The 24,876-nt window shown below is 38.7% G+C and overlaps 2 protein-coding genes across 2 annotated transcripts; one reads left to right on the top strand and one right to left on the bottom strand.

The window, feature by feature from the left end:
* Positions 1 to 1,149: 1,149 nt before the first annotated feature.
* Positions 1,150 to 21,986, bottom strand: LOC137008065 (uncharacterized). Its single transcript, XM_067369863.1, has 3 exons — positions 21,964 to 21,986; positions 2,410 to 2,721; positions 1,150 to 2,308 (listed from the first exon to the last, which is right to left on the bottom strand). The coding sequence occupies exons 2-3, from the start codon at positions 2,483 to 2,485 to the stop codon at positions 1,809 to 1,811; spliced, it is 576 nt and encodes a 191-aa protein (XP_067225964.1). The 5' UTR covers positions 2,486 to 2,721; positions 21,964 to 21,986; the 3' UTR covers positions 1,150 to 1,808.
* si:ch1073-357b18.4 (uncharacterized protein LOC797129 homolog) lies at positions 21,417 to 24,804 on the top strand. Its single transcript, XM_067369862.1, has 4 exons — positions 21,417 to 21,776; positions 23,037 to 23,108; positions 23,251 to 23,531; positions 23,857 to 24,804. Exons 1-4 carry the CDS (start codon positions 21,644 to 21,646, stop codon positions 24,472 to 24,474), a joined length of 1,104 nt encoding a protein of 367 aa, XP_067225963.1. The 5' UTR covers positions 21,417 to 21,643; the 3' UTR covers positions 24,475 to 24,804.
* Positions 24,805 to 24,876: the final 72 nt, after the last annotated feature.

The raw sequence follows: 24,876 nt of genomic DNA on the forward strand, positions 1-24,876 counted from the left end.
CGAGGTAGATCTGTCTCTAAAAGTGAATGTCTATGATCCGTCTAATCATTCCAGAATCATTATCTGTATCACAGCATCTCTCATAATGAGTCATACTACACAGTTGTTTTTTTAGATACCTAGTATTTCACAGTCAACTGTGCTACTTGCCCCAAATGCAAGGGTTGAAAACGGGAGCATAATCAAAAATGCGAAGAATACATGTTTGTCAGATGAGTCACGCAGCACCTTCTCCGAGGCTGGTTTTTGACGTCGCAGTGTCTGCCACAGCTCTCCTCTCCCACTTATTTTATTCCGAGCACGTAGTGCTGTTTCCTGACAATTTTTTCTTAATGAATCCTCCAACCCACCCAACCACTACTCTACCTCCCTCTCACCACTGATTTTTTTTTCTTTTTGTCTCTCTCTCCCTATTCCCTCTTGCCTGTAAGGGTAAAATCACAGAAACTGTCACATCAGACTCACGACTGCCGAAACACGAGCCCCTTCTGTTTCAGAAAGCAGAAATATTTTCACTTACAGTGATTTCAGGGGTATCTGTTAAAATGAATACAGCTTTTTAAAAATGAAAACGTTGTGGTGGGTGATACAAAAATATCTACTGTTAAAATACAGGCACTCAGAAAACACATACAAACAGCTGGCAATTCTTCTCACAGAGAAATATACAAAAAATACATATCATAAAAATATATAACATATATAAGACTAAATTTACGGTACATAGCAAAAGATCAAAAACAGCTTTAAACTCCCTAAAAACACACCAAAGCTGAAATACATAAACAGTGCAAATAGATCCAAAGTATTGAACCGAAATACTGATCATTTTCACATATGCAGCATATTCTAAATGTACCACTTTTCACATGTCAGTAAATCAGGTTCTTGTTTAGCTTTTTCTACTTGACATTCAGTTGGCTGACACTGGTTTGCTGCTAAGATGTCAGTAGATATGATCTGATTCATGTCCCTAGAGTTAGCTACAGTGTGCAGGAGAAAACATGTATTACTCCCAAAAACACACACAGGTTTACAGAAATACATGCAAGGATGTACAGGAACATTTTCATGTGCTCAGATTTCACGTTGCAGTCACTTGACAGACAAAGCAATAGGAAATAGCAAAATAACAGTCTGGAACTTCAAAAACACTTCTGTGATGCAACACAAATATGTAACTGCACAAATTTCACTCTAATCATACTTAAATGCTGTTCATCTGTCATGCAAAACATAAGTTCACATGATCTTGTCCTAATACATTTGACTTGGCATAAATAAATAAATAAACAAATAAAAGTGAGTCCTGGAACTCACTGCAAACTGCATGTAACTTAATCATACATGATGTACATGTTAACATGTTAAGTAGCTGTCATTCTTTTATCAGTGTTCATATTTAGCACAAATGCCTTCCTTTCCTGGCCTGCAGTCAGCTGTACAGAGATTTACATTATTTCCTCCTTTCACAAAACCCTCAAGATGAAAGCAGGGAAAGTTGCAGCATTATCAGGGACTCTCCTGTTTCTCCAATGACCCAACCATATTATTTCTCCAATCTATAAACTGACACACACAGAGCTCCTCCATGGTCCTCGTTTCTTTATGATTTTTACCTAATAGAAACATGAGTCATAAAATGCATTTGCCTGTGTACTGTCACAAAAAAAGGTTTCCACAGGCCATCAGTGAAAGTGAGGAGATGTTACGGACAACTTACCCTCAAACTGAGCCAGCGGATTAGGTCTTTTTTTTTCTTTTCTTTCCAGAACAGCAGAAAAACTTCTGCCTTTGTTAAGTGCGTCTCATAGAGTGCACTGCTCTGAGCTGAAGATGCCGCCCTCCTTCTTTTCTCTCCTGCGAGACCGGTGCACCTTCCAGCAGGCAGCCGCTATCAGCAGCATGACGAAGCCCATGACCAGCAGCACCAGGGACACCACTCGAGTCTGGGGCAGCGTGTTGAAGGTGAACGTGACGCCGGAGCCCGCCATGCCGATCACCAGCGAGATGACCCCGAAGGGAAAGACGCAGCGGTACCAGGACTTCTCCGTGCCTCCGGTGGCCTGGGCCAGCCGCTCCAGAGTGGAGAGGTCCTCCGGCGCTTTGGCTGCAGCCATCGGGCTCGTGCCGTCATGGGACAGGCTGCAGTCGGGGTCCAGCGTCGCCAGCTGTGCGGAGGCTGGAGGCTGGCAGGGCAAGCGGCCAGAAGAGCAGCCCATCTCACTGACCTTCTGACTCTCGCCGCTGATGTCTTTTCTGGTTGCTGTTCCTCCTCCTGCTGGCAGTTTCAGGAGTGAGCATTTGCCTGGGAAGGAGGGATATTTCTGGCAGTGATCTATATATAGAGCTGGAAGAGAACAGGAGAGTCATGCAATCGTTATATGCCAAGATGACAGTTTTACTCACTTCCTCTCTCAGGCTGCGACGTGTTCCTCGCTCCGTTGCATTTGTTGAGTCTCCCCTGCTTGTAGCAGCAGCACATTGTCTGTTTTGCTAGCAGAGCTGACTGGAGTCTTCAGAGCCGAGGGCCAGGGAGGAGCCAATGAGAGCAGAGGGTCTGGTCGGAGCCGTCTGATTGGCTGCCTTTCTCATGATGGCAGATGGTTTGAGAGAGCTCCAAACAGGAGTGTTATTGATGATGCTGATATATCCACAGCGTATGCCACCTACATTTATGCTCGTGTCCTGCCCTCTCACGCTTCTGGTCTTTCTTATTCACTGAATTCAAAAGACAAAACATCAAGACCTTGAATGAATGAATGAATGAATGAATGAATGTGTGTGTGTGTGTGTGTGTGTGTGTGTGTGTGTGTGTGTGTGTGTGTGTGTGTGTGTGTGTGTGTGTGTGTGTGTATGTGCTTCTTTATAAACACACACAGTAGAATAGTATTTTTGCAAAGCCACATTTTCTTCCTACAGTGTAATCATCATCATTGCAGTGGCGAGCGGTGACTTTTTTAACCGGGTATGCTGGATGGTGAGTCATGAAAAAATGATGCAGTTACATTGAATGGACATTCTAAGGCAGTGATATTAACAGACCAAACTCAGTAAACACCATACTAATAAAGTATAGCCTACTGTGTACAGCAAAAAAGATGAGCCCAGAATATGAACGCAATTCGTTTAATTAGCCTACACGTTGTGTTTTCATCCCATAGGAAACCGTTATAAAGAAAAAGCCTTTAACATCGCTTAATGTAGTGATATTAAAAGATCAAATTCTACAAAAAACTTTTTTTTTTTCTGTAGCCTATACTATGCTTTATTAGTATGGTGTTTTCCCAGTTTGTTTTTTAATGACACTGTCTTAATAATACATTAAGTCACGTTAAGCGTTTTCTTAATGGGAGGAAAATGTTTAATTAAACGTGTTGCGGTCATATTCTGGGCTCATATGCTTTTCTGTAGTATGCTTTATTAGTATGATGTTTAGTAAGTTTGCTACAACACTGTCTTAGTAAATTAAGCCACGTTAAGCATTTTAAAATGTCCCGTACTCGGTGTCTCGCCTTTTCAGTGTTAGTTTAGGCCTACTCATTTGCTTGCTCATGACAAATAGCATCACAGCAAAGTAATAATATGTTGGATCTTTTACTGAGAGTAGCCTACATTTACCTGTTGAGACGTGCCTTCACAAGCACCTGTAAGAGCTTCTGTGATGTTTGAGTCGACGGAGGAGCAAAATGCGAAACGTGTGTTTGCAAAATATGCTGTATTTTTGTAATCCGCCGCTAGTGTCACACAAACAATATAATTCAAATAATTCAATAATAATTCAAATAAATCAGTTTAGGACACAGATTTTAATCAGACACGACAAATAAAAAACACCATGGCGTCAATTTAAACGTATGCCATATGTATTTAAGGCATTATTCTTTAAAAAATAAGTTGAAATTGTGCAAACTGACTTTTATCAAACGCACAGACTATCGATTAACATACTCTGATAGGACTAGTCACAGTAGGACTGTAGAAGTTTTCTTTAAAAAAATATCTATGGAGAAAATGAAATATTATGAAAATAGTTTTAGTTATGATTTGTTTCCCGATTTGGCTAAGACTTGTTAGATTTGTATCAAATACAATGTGATTTTCAGTGATCGAGATCTGGCAGCAGCTCGTTTTTCCTCTTGGGCGAGCGGTCCACTCATAGCTTATCCTGCCCATGTAAACTCGCATAGACCTGCAAACCAATGAGAACGCGGGACGATGATGACACTCCATAACAAAAGCGTGAAGGCGCAAAAGCTGCTGTACATCAGCTTACCCGGAAGTCTATGTAACTGGCAGATTTAAGGAAAATACCGTTGTTTGGCAAATAAATAAATCACAGACAGTTACATATGCATCACCAATCCTGTAGGCTTTATGGTACACATCAAACAAGGGATTTAATAGTAATTTATCATGTTAATATTAGTTGTCGAATCCACGAGTGGCTTGGGTATGCAGAGCATTCGCAGCTTATATGGACCGCGCGCCACTGCATCATTGCAGTAGTTTGGTCATTAATAGACATTTCTTATTTTTAATACAGTTGCAAATGATTGCAATAGAATATAAATGTCTCACCTGGAAACCTTTTGAACAGTTTGAACTTTGTCTGCAATAGTGAAGAAAAGACAGTGGGAAGCTGCTGGACATTTAAGGTAGAGTTTAAAACAAAGCCACACCTCACACTGGAAAATATAGGAAAAAATGGATAGAATGGCCAGACAAACTCAAAGATTGGATCTACAATGGTTCCAGTAAGTATTCAGATCCTTTCTTTCTTTTGCACATTTTGTAATGTTGCAGTCTTAGGCTAAAATGATTCAAATTAGACTCCATACCCCATTATGACAAAGCAAAAATCAGTATTGTCATAACTTTGCAAATTGGTTAATGAAAAAAACTGAAATATCACACTAATATAAGTATTCAGACCCTTTGCTATGACATTTGAAATTTAGATCAGGTGTATCCCATTTCTCTGGTAAACCAGAAAAATCTGTGGCAAATTCAGTGGATTGGACATGAGTGCTCAGATTCACCTTCCAACAAGACAATCACCCTAAGCACACAGCCAAGACAATTCAAGACTATATAGATTGATATATTTCTGTAATGACAGGTCTCTGAGTGTTTGGCATTGTAATGGATATGACAATGAATAAATCTGCTACGCTGCTGCAGAGCAAGTACAGAGACTTGCTGCTGCCGAACAATACAGTATACATAACCCATAAATACATAACCCGTAGCAGATTTATACAGGTGGAGCTAGGGAAAGTGGAGGTTTTCTGAAAGTGCGCTGCAACTGCTACAACAAACACTGAGCAAGTATTTAAAGGTTGAGCAGCGATCTCATTGGCTACTGATTAGGGGTGTGCCCGAATACTAAGTTCATATTCGGAAAGGCACGGGGGGAAAAAACGCTGTCTACGGAGCCCCGAAAGGGACATTGTTAGTCATTTGCTAGCAGGAGCCTGTTACTTTGTAGTACAACAGATTTCACTTACCACATAAAGAGAGTAAGGAGAGATGGCTGATAGGTTTGCAGTTCCTGAATGTCACTGACAAATATGTAATCTTGTGAAAAGTGAAATAAGTACTGATGCTCCCTCGTATACACACAGCATGTGTGATTGCGAATCTTGAAAGTGAAAGTAAAAGTGTGCACGCATTCAAAAGCGATTTCAATACTCTGCATATTAACAGAAGCTTCCTGATGCTGGCAAATTATTTACATTATAATTATCCAACTATATAATTGAAAGAGAAAGCAAAGCATATATATATGCTATTGGTATTATTGGAATATGGTATTCGGCTTCGGGCACATCTCTACTATTGATACAGCAGGAACCAGTCGGCTGTGCCCTATAGAGAATCATGTGATTGCAATCAGATTGAATTTAGGACCTATCAGCCTGCACCATCTAGAGTTAAATGACAGAACTTTTGTGATTGATTATATATATTCAGAAAATTGTTATGCATTTGTTTCTATTTTAAATAAAAGACCTGTCTCTCATTTAACAAATCTTTTCACTCAGTTAATGTTTTCTAATAATGGCATGTACTCTTCACATCAACACTTGAAGAAAAACCAATTCATTCTAGGCACAAAGCAACATAACACATTGCCAAATGAAACATGATGCACAAAAGGAGAGCTTTTTATCTGAGAGAAGCTTTTAGATGAAGATGTTCAACATCTGCAGTCCATGTGGCTAATTATATGCTTGCTTCTATTTATACAACTACGAGAATCAAACTGGGGGATTCAACGCAATGAGCTCAGAGTAAGAACAATGTGATCTGATTTGCTGGATCACATTCTGCACAAATAGAGAAATTACACAAATTACAAGAACATTTGTTCAAAGGAGCATTTCTTGAAGAAGCAACTGAAATGTATTTCAGTGTAAAAAATACAGGGCTTCTTGTGCGAGCTCTGCATGCGTTAAACCTGTGCAGCTGTCTATACGCACTGTATGAGTTCATGCATAGCTTGCACCATTAGCACTATTGTATTTTCTCTCCTTCCAATGTGGGGTTCAGGTCCATGTCATGGGAAGCAAAGTGTAGCCTGCGGGGTCCCATTCAATATCTATGAAAATCCCCCTCTAATGGATGTTACAGGTGACTGAATGAGGAGAGGGGAGCCCAGGGAGAGTGAGAGGAAGAGAGAAATGAAGAGGAGTAGTAAACACATTTAAACCAGCACTTGGATCTATAGAAACTCATTTCAGTGATAAATTGTGTGAAAAGAGCATAGGAAATGAATGTTGCCTATCAGATGAACCCGAGGAGCATTACAGCAGTAAGAGGATGCCATATGTCTGGTCACCTGACATCAGTGCGATGACTCACTGGTGCCCAGCGAGGTACGACACACTGAGCTCTGCCTACAGCTCCACCTGTCACCCGGTCTGGTGCCATTTGTGCCAACTTATCATTGCATCTCAGCCACCGAACAAATGATAAATGCACTCTAAGGGGAAATGTACTTTTCATCTGCTTACAAGTCTGTTTAAAGCACAGCCGTAGCCGTACAGACTGGCTGGGGAGTGTGAGAGTCTTTGATTCTCCACAGCATCTACAGCACAAACTAATCATGACGAAAGGCTCGGATGCTGCTGATGGGTAATTAGCCCAGTTCTGCAGGAGCACGTGGGCGAGAACTATCATGGAAGGAGGAGCGCTGATGGATTGATTGAAAGAAGAGGAAAAGAGCAAGGATGATCTCCTTTGTTGCATCTTATCCATATTGAAGGATCTTAACAGAGGCATGCTTTCAGAAAGATTCCCTAGACACACTCTAGGGAAAATCTGAGGAAATCCTGAAGGTTTCAAAGAGCCAAAGTCTGGGTAATCATCTAAATCCAGGAATTTCATTCAAAGGGCCGTGAAGAGACTGAGCGAGGTCTGTCTAGAAAATATACCGTATAAAACAGCCTATTTTCAGTAACACTCAAAAGGTTCTTCCTATTAACATAAATTAAGGGGATAGTTCACCAAAAAATAAAAATACTGTCATCATTTACTCGCCTTCTGTCATTCCAAACCTGTGACTTTCTTTCTTCTGTGGAGCACAAAAGAAGATATTTTGAGAAATGTCTCAAGTGTTTATTGGCCCATACAATGAATGGAAGTCAATGCACGAGCCCCCCCATAATTTTTCCCGATGTGAGCCGTCAGCTCGTCCACTACAATTTGGAGCGGTTAATTTGCCCGTGAGCGCGGAAAGACCGTGGTCACAAAAAACGCGGCCACTATTCAAAGCTAGTCCACCGTCTAGTAAACGTTTCTGAAAACACATGATAAACATCAGATACAGGAGACATACAGTACTGAACATTGGACGGTCCATGCATGTGGATTTGGATAAAACAGTTAATCGCTTTGATGCCGTGCCCGAACGCCGTTTATCCCTTCACAGTGGCGTATATCGGACGGGGCACGCAGGGCTATTAAATTCTTCTTATTATTATTATGCTACTTTTATTATTCAGATAATATTGTAATTAATTTTCCCCACAATATCATAGCGCATCACCGCATAACCGATGCGCTGTGAGTGAGGATAAAAGATTAGTTGGATACTCCTCTTTTAAAAAACAACTAGTTTATTTTCGTAAAATTTTACATTTTTTTCCTCACTATGGACCACAAGAGAAATATTAAGAAAATAAATTAATAGTCTCTAAGAGGATATGCGCCGACAGATGCCAAAAGCTCAGTTTTTACCACAGTCTATGGTTTTTACTTTCAGTTTCTGTACCAGCCGCGGCTCTGTATGGGCAGGTGGGGCAGAGCCTTACCAAAATATTAATCCTAAAATATAGGCCTACCTCTATGTACACTGAATTAATAATACATTATAAATGTGTTCAGCATTCTGCAACAAATAATTTTCAGATTTTCTAGACTACTTTAAGTCGTAAAGTGAGCTGGATATATTAAATTGTAGCGCATGGATTCGACAGGCATGTATTCATAATACTAAGCGGGGAAGCCCCATCCCAGCTCTACAGCGCCACACAACTTTCCTATGTAAATCTGTGGTGAAAAATGGAATTGCAGCAGCCTCTCATAGAGAGCCATAGTGGCAGATTTCTGGCTGCCCCGCTTCCACGTTAAACACACCTCACGTACACCTCGCTCCAGACCAAGACGATATCAGTCCGCTTCAGATATGTGTCTGCATCAGGTCAGTAACTGTTTGGCATGTCTGTTCTTCCTATGTGGAGTAGCGTATAACATTAATGAGGGTATAAACCCTTTAATTTAAACATGCTCATTTCTCGAATTCCTACATAACTATTCTAAAACAATATTCTAAAAACAAAAGCAATAAATACAATTCTAAGATTTTGTGTGTTGTGTGTACTAAAGTCTGTCAATCATCATTAGAGCGCCACCCTCAGTCTGAATAACGCAAGGACATTCGAATTCTGCCAAAAGTGTGTCTGATGTGTTCAGCGAAATGTTTATAATAAACTAGCGTTAACACCCAGAATCTGCCCTACCTATATTTATGGCAAGGAGCCGCTACTGTTCTCTAGTGAGACTTCATCCGCATAACTCTCACGCAAAGTTTGCTCATTGTTTGTGTGATATCAACTGGCTCGGCTTCATGGTTTAAAATCGTAATACCTATTATCAATATTGCGACGTGACATTTTTCTTTATCATCAGTTGCTCGCAAAATGATGAACTCTGATTCCAGATATCGTCCGCGTCATTTCCCGTGATAATACAATTAAGTGAATTATTAAATAAATAAGTAAAAAAAAAGAACAAGCAAACTTAAACTTGTTTGTTTAAAACTTCCGCGAATAATTTGCTGATGCAGGTACAAAAAGATGTTTACCTTCAAAAAAAAAAAAAAAAAAAAAAAAAATTCTTGCCCCCCCCTAACTCGAGAGTCAAATGTCGCCCATGTATATATATATATATATATATATATATATATATATAAATATATATATATATATATATATATATATATATATATATATATATAATTTTTTTTTAAACATACTATTATTGTCATGCTGTGGTTGATGCAGGAATGAGAAAAGTGCAGCAGTCTTTTATTAATCCCAAAAATCAAAATAACAAAATATAGCTGCAAGCAGCAATTCGGGGCCAAGCCCCAGTAGGGGCAGTAGCGCAATACGGAGCAGGAAGAGCAAAAACAGCAGAAATTGAATGTAAATGCAAAACATCTGTTTCAGAAGGACAGGTGGAAATGAAATGAAAATCAATAGAAGTTCAGAGAACGAACACGGAATGAACTAAAATACTTGTATCTCATTGAAGAGGAATAAAGATTAGCACAATCCTTATTTGGATAAAAAAGGTATCAAAATGACTCATTACACACAATTGTATAAAGGAACCCCACACAAGATTCGAATCCACGACCTCCGGGTCCAAGGTCCATTTATCATCTCATTGCACCACTGTGCAAGTGAATGTTTCCACACCTGCCGAAGTTTATTAGTTCATGTGAAAATGAACTCAAAATGAAGAATTCTTATAAAGCTGCACTTTAGATCATTCTGCAGCTCATCATGCTGTAGTGCAATACAGAGCAGGAAGAGGAAAAACAGCAGAAAATGAACAAACATGAAACAGCTGGTTCAGAATTACGGGCAAGAATGAACTCAGAATGTACATAAGCTTAGATGAAAATGAACACAGCATGAAACAAAAAGCATTTATTTCTAATCCAAGAGGCAGTAAAGGAATCAAAACACACTATTTTATAAAACCGCTCCACCTGGGATTCGAACCCACTAACTTCGGATACAGGACTCTTCAGATAACTGGCTTTACACATTGAGCTACTTGAGGATGCACATTCAACAGACTGTGGAAGAAACCTTTTAGTCTAACAAAGAATTCACAAAAAAAGCATTACTTAGCATGCTATCCATATTAGCATGCTAAGCTAACTTAATGCTAATGAAGCTCATGGTTAACTTGATAACTGAAGAGCCACATTAAAGAGAATGACAACTGGTTAGCATGCTAAGCAATTAGCATGCTAAGCTAACTAGCATAAGACAACAAACACAAGCAAGGTCACATTCAGAGATGAATATCTTGGGAATGGTAGCAAATATCAAAAATCCATTCAGTCATTTCTGTGCGGCTCGGTCCAAAGATCACCTGAGCTGATTTTGGACAAAATTGGACAAAAATTGTAGGAGGAGTAGCGAAAAAACTGTTTTCCATTTATTTCAATATGGCGGACAGGTACATTTAAGGAAAATGACAAATGACACATCGTCGGAATCGGCATAAGCCAGGGAATAAAATGACACAAAGCATACACATTTTGGAAAGTGTTTTCAAAAGTTATAAGTGGTTTTGCAATAATCATTACATCTGTGGAACAGTAGGTGGCGCTGTGTTGAAACTTCTCAGGTACCTTCAGGACCTTCTAAAGGTCATACATACCAATTTGTTTGAAGATATGTCAAATTGTTTAAAAGTTATTGCAATTTATGACAAAATTCAAAATGGCGGACACGTGGTTCATCCGATGTTGACGAATTCGATATCCTCGGATTCGGCATGGCACAGGGAATCCATAGACACCAAGATCTTGATTTTCTAATAAAGTGTTCAAAAGTTATTGGCCAAAATAGCCATTTTTCAGCTCTCATGACCTGTAGGTGGCGCTGTTCCCAAATTTGGCATGGAACCTCAGATCATGGTCTTGATCAAGTGTACCAATTTTAGTTTTGATTGCTCAAAGTTTGGCCGAGATACAGCCTCTATAGCAATTTTGGGTCAACCTCGTTAACTTCGTGACATCATAATTTTTGAACAAAGATGAATAAAAAAAATCTGTTCAGTCATTTCTGTGCAGCTCAGACCAAAGATCACCTGATCAAAGTTTGGACAAAATTGGACAAATTTTGAAGGAGGAGTAGCGAAAAAACGGAATACTGTACTTTTCAAAATGGCCACTACTGTACTGGGTGGAGTCTTAATGTAAGATATTGAATGTGATCAGTATGAAGAGAGGAATCAGTTGTATTGACATTCATTTTTCTGGAACAAAGGGTTCAAAAGTTATAACCTTTACAAAAGTGAATATTTGAACTGGTGGTGGCGCTATAGACTTAGTCCTAGATACTCCAAAGTTGGTCAAATTACTTTTAATTACTATCACTACAAGCATGCCAAATTTGATAATTTTCCTTCTTATGGTTCATTGATTACCATACAGGGGGAAGAAGAATAACTACGAATTTGGACATAAAGGAATTGCATGTGATAGCTTCAGATTAGACCAGTTTTAGGCAGAATGCCTAGAACAGACACAAGTTCTGCATCTTTTCCTGCCACAGTACCTCATGCGGTCTGGGCATGTGTCACACTGAGTTTCGAACCCACGATGCAGAGCATTCGGGATCCGTGGCGTAACACATTGAGCTAATCAGCCATGCAAGTTCATCAGTATGCTAAGCAGAGGTTTCAGTGTGAGAAAGAGTTCACAAAAAAAAAAAAAAGCTTCATAGCATGTTAACCATATTAGTATGCAAAGTTATTTAATGCCAACTAAGTTTTGGTTAACCTGTTGACTGAAGACCACATTAGAAAGAATAGCAATAGTTTAGCATGCTAAGCAATTACTGTGCTAAGCTAACTAGTATAAGACAACAAACACAAGCAAGGTCACATTCAGAGATGAATATCTTGGGAATGGTAGCGAATATCAAAAATCCGTTCAGTCATTTCTGTGCGGCTCGGTCCAAAGATCATCTGAGCTGATTTTGGACAAAATTGACCAAAATTTGTAGGAGGAGTAGCGAAAAAACTGTTTTTGATTTAATTCAATATGGCAGACAGGTACATTTAAGGAAAATGACAAATGACACATTGTCGGAATCGGCATAAGCCAGGGAATAAAATGACATAAAGCAGACAAATGGATAATATTTTCAAAAGTTATAAGCAATTTTGCAAAAAACATTATATCTGTGGAACACTAGGTGGCGCTGTGCTGAAACTTCTCATGTACCTTCAGGACACTCTGATGGTCATATGTACCAAATTTTGTGATGATATGTCAAATTGTTTAAAAGTTATTGCAATTTATGACAAAATTCAAAATGGCGGACATGCTTTTCATCCGATGTTGACAAATTCAATATCCCCGGATTCGGCATGGCCCAAGGAATCCATAGACACCAAGATCTTGATTTTCTAATAAAGTGTTCAAAAGTAATTGGCCAAAATAGCCATTTTTCATATCTCATGACCTGTAGGTGGCGCTGTTCCCAAATTCGGCATGGAACCTTAGATCATGGTCTTGATCAAGGGTACCAATTTTTGTTTCGATTGCTCAAAGTTTGGCCGAGATACAGCCTCTATAGCAATTTCGGGTCAACCTCGTTAACTTCGTGACATCATAACTTTTGAACAAAGATGAATAAAAAAAATCTGTTCAGTCATTTCTGTGCGGCTCAGACCAAAGATCACCTGATCAAAGTCTGGACAAAATTGGACAAATTTTGAAGGAGGAGAAGCGAAAAAAAACAAATACTGTACTTTTCAAAATGGCCGCTACTGTAATGGGTGGAGACTTAATGTAAGAAGTTGAAGCATGAAGAGACGAATCAGATGAACTAAATTTAATTTTTCTATGACAAAGAGTTCAAATGTTAAAACCGTTAGAATGTTGAAATTTTGAACTGGTGGTGGCGCTATAGAGTTGGTTCTAGAGACTCCAAATTTGGTCCAATCACTATTCATGAGCATCTCTACAACTGTGCCAAATTTCATCATTTTCTCATGTTCCGTTGATAGGGCTGCCATAGACTCCCATTCGGGAGGAAGAATAATAATAATAAAAGGGAAAACGTACAATTACAATAGGGGCTACAGCCCCTTCGGGGCTTGGCCCCTAAATACTCAGGATACTAGAAACTCTCTACACACGGACAGAACAACCACAATAAAACTGAGGAGAACGGACAGCCATGGCTACAAACTGAGGGATATAAATACAAAAGATAATCACTGAAAGGAAACGAGAAACAGGATTTTAATCAAACAATGAGTAACCAAGAAAACAAATGCAAACAAAAGAAAACAGAACAGGAAACACTGAAAAACGGATCCGTGAAAACGACTAAAACGCTGTATTGTGCATGTCAGGCCAGTAGTTTGTGATGTCACTGTGTAAAGAAAGACTATTCTCACGTGCACATACGCAGTCTTTCACAGAGCACTCTGCCTATAGAACACGTAATACGCATGTGCATGTCATCACCATTTTCACAGATCCAGATCATTTTCAAAAACTTGCACTTTGAAACCTGTTTTCAAAAGTTTGCATTTTCAGGCCCCCAAAACGCAGCTGTCGTGTAAATGAATGGCCCAGAAGCATTGACATTTTTTTCCATTTTTAGCTGGAAACAGTCTCATGTAAATGGCCCCTAAACATAACAATTATACTGTAAAATATATGATATAGAATATAATATTCATGAAACTATACGATAAATTAATAAATGCTGTAAAAAGTTGTTGATTAGTATACTGAAACATAAAACACATGGGAATCGTGACAATGATTAACTATAGTTAATCATTGTCACGATTCCCATGTGTTTTATGTTTTCCCTGTCTTCATGTTTGGTTTATCTTTGTTTTTCATGTGTTCACGTAATAAAGACCGTTTGCTGATAGATCCTCACCTCTCCTGCTATCATTGTCACGATTCCCATGTGTTTTATGTTTTCCCTGTCTTCATGTTTGGTTTATCTTTGTTTTTCATGTGTTCACGTAATAAAGACCGTTTGCTGATAGATCCTCACCTCTCCTGCTACAATAATGCATTATAATGGAAATGGATTGAACATTATTTTAAAGTGTATTCTTTAATGATTTCCATCACATTTCTAACTATTTGAATATAATGCTGATACATCCGATAGTATCACTGCACATTATCATTTAGATGCTTTTAACTAAAGTTACTTACAAATAAGAATACAACAACAAGCCTTGAGTCCTAGTCGAATGTTTAGTTTCCTTGAGAGTGCTGAACTTGTCCTGAACACGCAGAGAGCAGAAGGAGAAGATCACATACTGAAAGGGCAAATTCCCATGTGGCATTAGCTCATCATATACTTCTGTACCTGCTGAGAACAAAATGCCACTCAGTGTTCAACATTCACTACAATCTCTGTAAAATCCTCAGAAGGCTGAACAGAATTATAGAATTATGGAAGATGATTTGTTCAAAGCAGCTGGTAAAACATGTTTGGCATGTTTGGTCTTTTCTGGGCTCATAAACGCCTCACAAAGCCTACTCATATTTGACTGTAGGTGATATGATTGTTATAAGTCAACCCACGGTTATGTGCCGGGTGGATAATTGCATCATTCTCTGTTAATCACAGCTACATGTACTTTAACAAGCAATATCATTTCCCATTTTTCCAATTACAGTTAAGCTTCGGGGATTCAAAGCAGGTTGGCCAATGTCATTATTAATAGCAACATATCGATGTCTCTGTGGAAACTGAGCCATACTAAGCATAACAAAAGTCATCACAGTGAGTCACGATGTGCCTCTCACATAAACACATGATGTTTAAATGACATCCGTGCTTCATTTCAAATTAACAAGTTCGTTTTGTGTGTTTAATTTGTCCAGTGACACAGTCACTGGGGGGAAAAAAACAAGCAACATTCATTTCTAAGAAAAAATAAGTTTAACGATTTATAGCGACAAATGAAGGCAAAACAAAATCAGGGTTAAAGTGCCACATCAGCTATTGTTCTTGGGGTGGCAGAACTTTAATTCACACTACATGTGCAAGTCTGAAGGTTACCTGATCCGTGGAACTGTGATGTGTTTGGAATTTGCTCCCTCTGGGCAAAGAACCATGAAATAACCATAAAGGTTTAATTGAACAGAATAGCAATGTGATTGTACCTGATGCCACCCCTTTATACTCCAGACAGATCATGCCAATGGAACTTGTGTTCTGTATACATGGGGAAAGAGAGACCAGATATTCCTAAAAGAATGAGAGATGACTGGATAGGCTTGTCACTAACACTATATGCCTTACCATGCCAATAATATATTAAGTCCAAAGTATACTTTGTCTGTCCGTGTGACGCAATTTTTATCACATTTACATTTACATTTAGTCATTTAGCAGACGCTTTTATCCAAAACGACTTACAAATGAGAGTAGTAGAATCAATTAAATCAACATGAGAACAACAGTATGTAAGTGCTGAGTGAAGTCACAGTTATGTCAGTAAAGTGCTCATAGCGATTTTTTTTTTTTTTTTTTTTTTTAATAAATACACAGATAGGAGAAGAATATTAGTCAAGGTAAGTGCTACTACTACTGGGTCAAGTGCTGAAGAAAAAGATACGTCTTTAGCATTTTTTTTTTAAATGGCTAGAAAATGGCTTATCAGTTTTATGCACTTAGCAAAGTGAGTACATAGCTGTCATCAGCCGGATGGGTGAGTTTTCAAGTGTTACAAAACATAATTTTGTTGTGGATTAGTTGAATTTGTGGAAAACTTCTGTCAGTAATGTCACTTACAGCAGCAAAAAATGAGTTTGTAAGATAAAAGATACCTTTAAAAATGGCACTGGCTACTGAGCAAACCACATTGGGAAAAGGTGGATCTTATTAAATCCCTTACACTTAGGCCCCACAGGAAAAATAAACTAATGTTACTGTATTCTGAGGACTGAATGCATGCGTTCGTATAGAACATTCTACTGCCGACCTGTTAACACTTAGACTGCATCTATGTTTCTCCTTTTTAGCTGTTAATTAGTGATTTTAATCTGTATTGCTGCTTTATAACTGTGGACAAGCTTATTTCGTATACACCACTTTTTAAAAACAATAATATGTAGGGCTGCACAATTAATCGAATTTCTATTTCAATTTCTATACGATTAAATTAAGTTTTATTTAACTAAATTTGGGAGGCGCACTTCAGGTAATCAACCAATCAGTGCAAAAGGAAGCCGGTATATAAAGCCGTCTCTCACCTCTATCCCGCGACAAGTTTCACAGCATCCCTCCACCACCCCATCACCTCACTCTTGGCAGGTTTCTATCCCAGTTAAAGAGGGGAAGTACTCTGGGTTCAGGCCAAAATCCGAGCTCAGAGCCCTCCACCGGACAGCACTCCAAATACGCATAAATTAAATTAAATTAATTACTATAAATTATAAATATACCATAACTTACTTTATTTGATTTCATGTATGTGTAAACTCCTGAAGGATGCCATGGTTTCACAATATTCAAAGGTGTGAATACAAAAAAATAATCCACTTACATTATTCTGTGTGTTTAGAGCATGTTACATTGTGAGAGGCGAATCGCGGCTACTTCAGACTGTAAAAGGTCTAACCCAGCACAAAAAGAACTAGCAGTGCTGTAAGTGTACGCTGATTGGTCAAACGCATGCAAAACACCAGGGGCACGTTCAAGCTCACACCGGTGCGCAACGTTTTGCTACGTTTTCCGGGTTGAACGACATGTTTCCTGGAAACGGTGTGCAACTGGTTTGAGATGCGTTTTCTCTTGTTTGGTGGGCGTGTCAGAAATGTCAGCCCAATCAGCGGCAACCTGTATATAAACCACGCGGTATTAAAGAGACAGCTCGCACACTGGGTATTAATGTAACATACAAATACTTTACTTGTATATTTTGCTGTTGTATTGTGAAGGTACACTTTAATAAACTTTTCTATACTCCTCTGATTATATAATGGTAAATATTACAATATCAAAGCACAACAACAGTGATATCAGCATTAATGATAAGCCTATTAAACAATAAAATAATATAGATCATAACAGTCACTGAGGTAAGAAGTGGATTATCCTTCACCTGAAATGTTTGTCTTTTCATCCTGAAATGCAAGGCAAGTGTTGTATCAAAATAATTAGAAGATTCCACAAATCCCTTCACTCGATTGGGATGTTCTCTTTTATTCTGGACGGCAAGGGCAGTGGCTGTAACATCGAGGGTATTTTGCAGTATTAAACATGTATTTATATCGACTTCATCAGGCTCCGAAAATTCTTCAAAAAGAACACAAAGATTGGCCTTCTCAGCTGCCATAGTTCAAGAGGGATAGTTCAACGCGCCACCGTTTCGGTTTAAAAAACGCTTTGCAACGTTTTGTCGGGGCTGAACGCAGCCCAGCACCCGCCATTTGTAAAAAGCCGTGTACACAGCCTATATATTTACTCCACGAACTAACTCTACAAACATGAAAACAGTGACAGATGTACCTCTCAACCTTAGACTAAGAAGAAAATCCAGTGTGCTTTTGAACGGGCCAAGCAAAACATGATTATGTATTTCTGGTCAGCTAGCCACATTGGGCATCAACAACACAGCAAACAAACACTTGTTCATATACTCTCTACTTTCTTTGAATAACAGTTCTATCTAACAGTTTATTAGACAGGACTGTTAAACACAACATAAACTAATGAAGACTGAGAATACGAGCTCTGGCTGAGCTGTTCTCAGCGCCGTCACAATAAAAGTCACAACAACAAGTGCAGTTTACGTCACTTCAGAGTTCCTGCTGGCGGCGCGAATGCAACCAGGAAAATGGCCCATATGTTTTTTTTTTTTTTTTTTTTTTAAGCACCTAAGCACCTAAATCAATGCACAATTAGACATTTGAGGCTTACTGCTATAGAAAAGCAATAAAACATTTTAGGAAGAGTGTTCAGCTTGTTCATGCAATTGCTTCAAACAATGGTATAAAGCTATTCAAAACATCATTCAGTGTAAATTATGACAATCGTAAGTAGGGATGTCCAGATCCGATCACGTGATCAGAAATCGGGCCCGATCACGTGGTTTCAGACTCTATCGGAATCGGATGTTACCTCCCGATCAGGACTCGGATATATATGTATATATATATTCTCATTATTTCTAACACATCTAGTTATGCGGTGGCACAGACTTAGGCCTGTTTCACACTGCAAGCATAAGCGGCGCGTGAGCAGCGCATATTATTTCAGTGTGCGTGTTAACCAACGTCAGGCAGGAGCGTCGCGTAAGCAGCAGTGCTGCGATCGTCTCGGCACCGAGTCTATCCCTGTGTCTCAATCAGCTCCCTAGCTCCCTAGGTCGTGAATCAGTATATAATGAAAGTGAATGTGGCTGATACCCTGATCAGTGCCCTAACTACTGAACTAGGGAGCTGATTGAGACACACGCTGCGCTGCTGACGCTCAATTAAAGTGAAAGCACAAAATAAATATAATTTCACACAAAAAAGGGTTCAAATGCACAGAATAAGCATGTCTAATGTGTTTTAACAAGAATTTGAGTATGACCCACAAGTCAAGTCAAGTCACCTTTATTTATACAGCGCTTTTTACAATGCAGATTGTGTCAAAGCAGCTTTACATTGATAACTGGTACATAATTTGGCTGCACAGCAGCTCTTAAATACTAGTGTCAATGCAGGCAGATCAAAGCACTGTTGAATAAATGTCAATACTATTGAATATCAAATGTCAAGTGTCCCCAACTAAGCAAGCCAAAAGCAACAGCGGCAAGGAACCCAAACTCCATCAGGTGACATCAGGTGGCAAACAAGTGGCAAATAGGTGTTAAAATGGAGAAAAAAAAACCTTAGGAGAAACCAGGCTTAGTCGGGGGCCAGTTCTCCTCTGGCCAACAGTGCTTTGTTACGAATCAGGTTGCTATCATAAGTCTGATAGGATCGCAACAATCAAAGTATTTATTTCAGTTCCATCCAGTTGAGGATTGTATTCAAAAGAAAATTAAAAATCAAAAATTAGTATTGGAGATTTACCCATTTAAACTTGTTTTTACTTATTCAGTTTGGATTAAAGTATGGTGTATTATAAAAATCTAAAGTAAACTAGCCAGAAAATATGATATATATAAAGATTATTTTAGTTATTACACAGACTGCAGCATATATATTTATATATATAAATATATAAATATATTTAAATATATTTGTTTTTATATTAGACTTTTTATATTTACTGTTGCACTAAAGTGAAGTGAAGAATTTATGTTATTTATTACTTGATTGTTCAAGCTACCTCACAGAAGTGCTCTGTTTGTTGTTGAATGTTAAAATAAGGTGAATTAAATAAAAAATAAGGAACATCCTGGATCTGTTTTTTTTTGCTCTTCTTTATTCTTTTTTTTTTTAATGTATTATAGAAGTATCGGGACTCGGTATCGGTATCGGTAGATACTCAAAATCAAATGACTCGGACTCGAGGGCAAAAAAACCTGATCGGGACATCCCTAATCGTAATTAATAATCACAATTACAATTTCAAGGGAATAATCGACAATTATGATTTTTGTCATAATCGTGCAGCCCTAATACGTAGCCAATATACTATATACTGTGATTTTTTGTCTTACAATATAGAGCATACAAAAATAAATGTTTTTTTTTAAAATTAGTCAGTAAAAAATCTGCCTAGCTAGTAATATTAGCTAGCTAGCTAACGCACCATATATGGTAGGTAAAGTTAAAGGTGCATTAAGAGATTTCTGAGAAACGCTGTTAAAAGTGGATCTGACCGAGCACCAAAACACACCTGTAGCCAATCAGTAGTAAGGGGCGTGTCCTCTAATGATGGGAGACGTACCTGTTCTGCATAGTGCTTGTGAATTTGTGGGCGGGGCTATCAATATAGGGGTGTGATCCTTTCGGATAGGGGTGTGTTTCGGTGATTTCACATAAATCACTTACTGCACCTTTAATGGGGACAGTTTTTAAAATGTGCATCTAGTACAAGTTCAGGTTTAAGTATTTGGGTAATTTGCATTACTATGAAATTAAAAATGTCTCTCCAGCCAGGCAACCAAAGTTTGCACCCATAGCCATAATTAGTGAAAACAAATAGGTATATGTAAACAAAAATGTTTCTTTTGGGACATGTTTTGTGCTAGTTGTGTGAAAAACACAACTAAAAGCAGTTAGTACATTAAATAATCATAATATTATTGTGTAATTCATTATTTATATATATATATATATATATATATATATATATATATATATATATATATATATATATATACATACACTGCCCTCCAAAAGTTTGGAAACACGCCTGGCAATGTGTGGTTTGGGACGATATCTGCATAAATCCTTATCAATCCTTATCCTTATCATTGCATAAATCCTTATCATTTTTTTAAATCCTTATCCAATTAAAAAGGATTCATGCCAATATTGTCCAAAACCCCCTTGTTTTGGGGCATTTCCAAACCTTTGGAGGGCAGTGTATATATATATTAAATATGAATATATATAACAACGTTGCAATTCTTGATTCATTTGGTCCAAGTTTTCGCTCAGTTAAATGACAATTAATTATTCAACATCGCCATCTGGAGGTAAATACAGTTCTTATGTTATTGCACCAAATAAACAACAAAATCTACTTACAGTTTTTTAAACCTAGAAGTAACATCGATTTTGATTATATAAAAGTTCTGATTCTTAACATTTGTGGAGTAAAGGAAATAACCAAGACGACTCACTGCAAGACCTGCAAACTAATGTGGCAAAACTGGAACCATTTAAGTGCAGCTGTATGGCTGAACTAACACTGAACACCGAGAGATGCATGCTTGATTAATCGCAAAAATTGTGTAATTTTCTGTAACGAGCTTTCAGATTGAGTACAAAGTAAAGATCTTACACTAAGTAATGAATGATCTCACAGGTCACAGACCGCGCATCTTTAGTGTCGTCGTCTGCGATGCGCGTCTGCAGAGACTGCGTGTGACGCAGGCGACCAGCAGCCAATGGCGAGAGACACACGCGCAGCAGAGTTGCGCAGTTACATGGTGAGGAGCGCAGCCATTACACTTGATCTTAAATCTTTATAAACCGTCGCTCGGATTGCACTGGCCAAATCATTTCTCTACAAATTCCGTTATGTTGAACTGAAAGTCGCTCAAAATGTGAGCGGGATTTTACTGATCTCTGCCCAGGAAAGTTGTGAAACTTCACAAGGTGTAGCGCGTCTGCTAGTGTCAGTGTCCCTCGCCTCCTGTAAGTCCTCGCGTCTCGCACTGCGCTGTAATGATGGGCACTCCTCTCAGGAACCAGGCGTCTGCGGCGAGTTGCGTGCCGTTATGCGATGATGACGCCGCGCCTGCAGGCTCGTGTTCTGCGCGAGCGTCACAGCTCGAGGCCGCGGCTCCGGTTCTGCTCTGTGAGTCTATCGCTGGATTTCGTCCAGTTTTAATAAATCCTTTCACTGTTTAAGCATTTGACTGCCTCTTTTAGTGAAGTTGGCTACTGTGTGCGCAATATAGACACTTAATTAGACTTGAACTAATTAATTTCTTCATGGAGAAATGTTATAAGCATAACATATAAACATTTCAACACAGACCTACCACAATATCTGAGGTTGTTCAGCGATAGCATCTGTCTACCTCTGCACAAGCCAGTGTGATTTTTAGCTTCATTAAAAAACTGCACTACCCATAATCCTTAAGAGAGTTCTACCAATCAGAGAAGTCGTTGTTGCTTTGCCAGAAAATCTCATTGAAAATATGTGATCCCTTCACTCTTAAAACAACTTATATAGTTGTATAAATTGAATGTTTTACTGTAAACATAAAATATATTTACTTATGTCTATAAATCAATCATTTTATATTGAGTAGCTAATCCCTTCTTTAAACAAACAAACAAACAAACAAACAAACACATTTCTTATTGCTTAATGCCCTGACCGAGATGATCCATGACTGTTTTTATGTTTTGTGAGTCCCTTGTAATTGTTAAAAAAAAAAAAAAAAAAAAAAAAAAAAAATAATTGCGAGTTTTTATCTCAGAATTGTGGTCAGAATTGTGAGATTTAGGCCCAGGATTAGGTTTTAGTTTAATTAGGACGTTTAAGTAGCTTTTATAAACATAAACTAGAAATAGTATACAATATATGTTTTATAAACATAAACCAGACATGCACTTTAGTCTGGGACTAGATTAAGCCTCGTCTGTGAAACTGGGGGCAAAGCTCATAATTGCAAGTTATAAAGTCAGAATTGCATGATAAAAACTTGCAATTCTGACTGTTTTTTCTTTCAGTTGTGAGTTTATATCTCGCAGTTCTGACATCTTTTCTCAATATTGCGAGTTTATATCTCAGTTCTGACTTTATAACTCGCAATTGCAACTTTATATCACGTAATTCTGGAGAAAAAGGTTAGAATTGTGAAATAAAAACCATTTTTTTGTGTTACATATTATTAGTATTCCAAAGTATTCTAAAGTATTTAGATTAAATTACAAAACTCGGGTAATCTAACAAAATACGTTTCAGGTGACTTTTTAAGGCATGTATTTTGTAATCTGTAGTGAAATAAAAGTAAAAGTAAAAAGTAACCTACCGAGCCCAGGCTGCTGTTCTCTACAGAAGTGATAGAGCTGTTCTTCATGTTCTTCGTTGTGTTTGTGTTCACAGATCCCATCAGTGTTAACAGTGCTTTACCAACGTCAGCAGTTTTTAACAACAGAGACAACAAAGTCCCGCATGGTCAGTGTGTTAAGGAGCATTTATATCATATTATCATGAAGTATTGTCCAGCTGTAGTATTTGTAATTGAACAATGGTGATGTTTAAATAAAAAATGAAATGTTTTGATTTGACACTGTATTGCAATCCACAAAATCCACAGGTGTTCGAGGGATTGAGGCGGTTTCCACATCTTCTGAGTTTACCCACGGTGCCATTGTGCACCTGATCGAAGCCATGCAGAGGTGCTGGGACGTTTACAGCGCACGAGAGCGATCGCTTCTCTTCCAGAGCGTCCAAAAAGAACTGGAAAGTCACGGTCACTCCTTACCTGTGGAGAAGATTCGCAGAAAATGGAATAACCTCATCGTTACATACAAGAGAGTTAAAGATCGCAGCTTGTTGTGTGGCGGCCAAACAAAGACCTCGTGGGAGTACTTTGAGGTAAGAGACTGGAAACATGTTATTAATAATGCATATTCATTTCATAAAGCTTCCAGCATGTTTGTTATTGGCTGCAGGCGTTCACTATATTCTCATGTCAAGAAATTGCATTATTGCAAGAGTCTCAAATACCCTTCTTTTTTTAGAAACACTAAACGTATTACCTGAAATACTTTAAATACCTGAATAACAAATATTAAAATGTTGAATACGGTATACTGATGTTACTGTAGGATCATCATGGACACAGAAAACTTATGATGGTGGAATTACAGTGACTGAATGATCTTCTCTGTTCTGTTCTGGTTTTTTTTATTAATCACAGATGATGGATAATATATTAGGAAAGACTAAGTTTGTTCAGCGAGGCCCTGCTTCAGCCACTCTTGTTGGATTTGCAACTACAGCCAAAGCATCTGTAAAGTCTGAGGATCCTCCATCCAGCAGTGTTCCGGTGGCTGCGGTGGCCGCTCCGTGTCTGCTTCCCACCGGAATCATCACAACCTCTTCCCAGATCCCGACGCTGGTGACGTCCCCAGTGCTCTGCAAGGTCAGCCCGAAACTGAGCGCCAGCCCCTCCTGCAGCACAGACGCACCTCTGCCGTCCCCTTCACCAAAGCCAGCTCCGCCGGTGAACCGCCAGCCTCTGAAGCGGAGGTTACGGCACCTCCGGCTCAACTCCGCCGCCTCTCGAGTCGCTCAGCAGCACGGGCAGGCCGAGGAACGCACTTTACTTCTTCGCAACTTCCTCAGCGGTCAAGAAGAGCGAGCTCGTTTAGACGAGCAACACCAGCGCAAGACAGAGGCGCGCGAGCGGCGCAGGGAGAGAGCGGCGCGGGCCACGGCTGATGCCATGGGCAGGATGGCGACGGCGCTGGAGCTGATCTCGTCCAAACAGGACACCATCATCGCGCTGCTTCAGAGGCTGGCTGATAAACACTGAGAGATCTTCCTGTTTCTCTTGTGCTAATGTTGCATTTGAAACTGAATTGAATTTGATTGGAAGTGTATGAACTGTATCCTGTTGTTAATAGTTTATTTAAGTCATTGATTTGGGATCCTGGTTACTGTTAAAAGCTTGAAAGCAAAATGTAAAAACACAAACGTATGGACTCTTTAACACATTATCATACAGTGCCTAAAAAAAGATGTTTTCATGTTTTATTGTTTTACAACATTGTTCCACAGAGGGTTTTTAGTTTTGACTAATATTTGACACTCAATAACAGTATTGTTTAATGTTCAGTCACAAAAAAACATTATTATAGTTGTAAATGAAGGGGGAAAAAGTCCTTTTGGAAGATGGACGGTTTTAAAATGAAAAATAAGAATAAACATGTAGTAA

This window comes from Chanodichthys erythropterus, chromosome 19 (assembly GCF_024489055.1).
Source record: "Chanodichthys erythropterus isolate Z2021 chromosome 19, ASM2448905v1, whole genome shotgun sequence".
Taxonomy (NCBI): Eukaryota; Metazoa; Chordata; class Actinopteri; order Cypriniformes; family Xenocyprididae; genus Chanodichthys; species Chanodichthys erythropterus.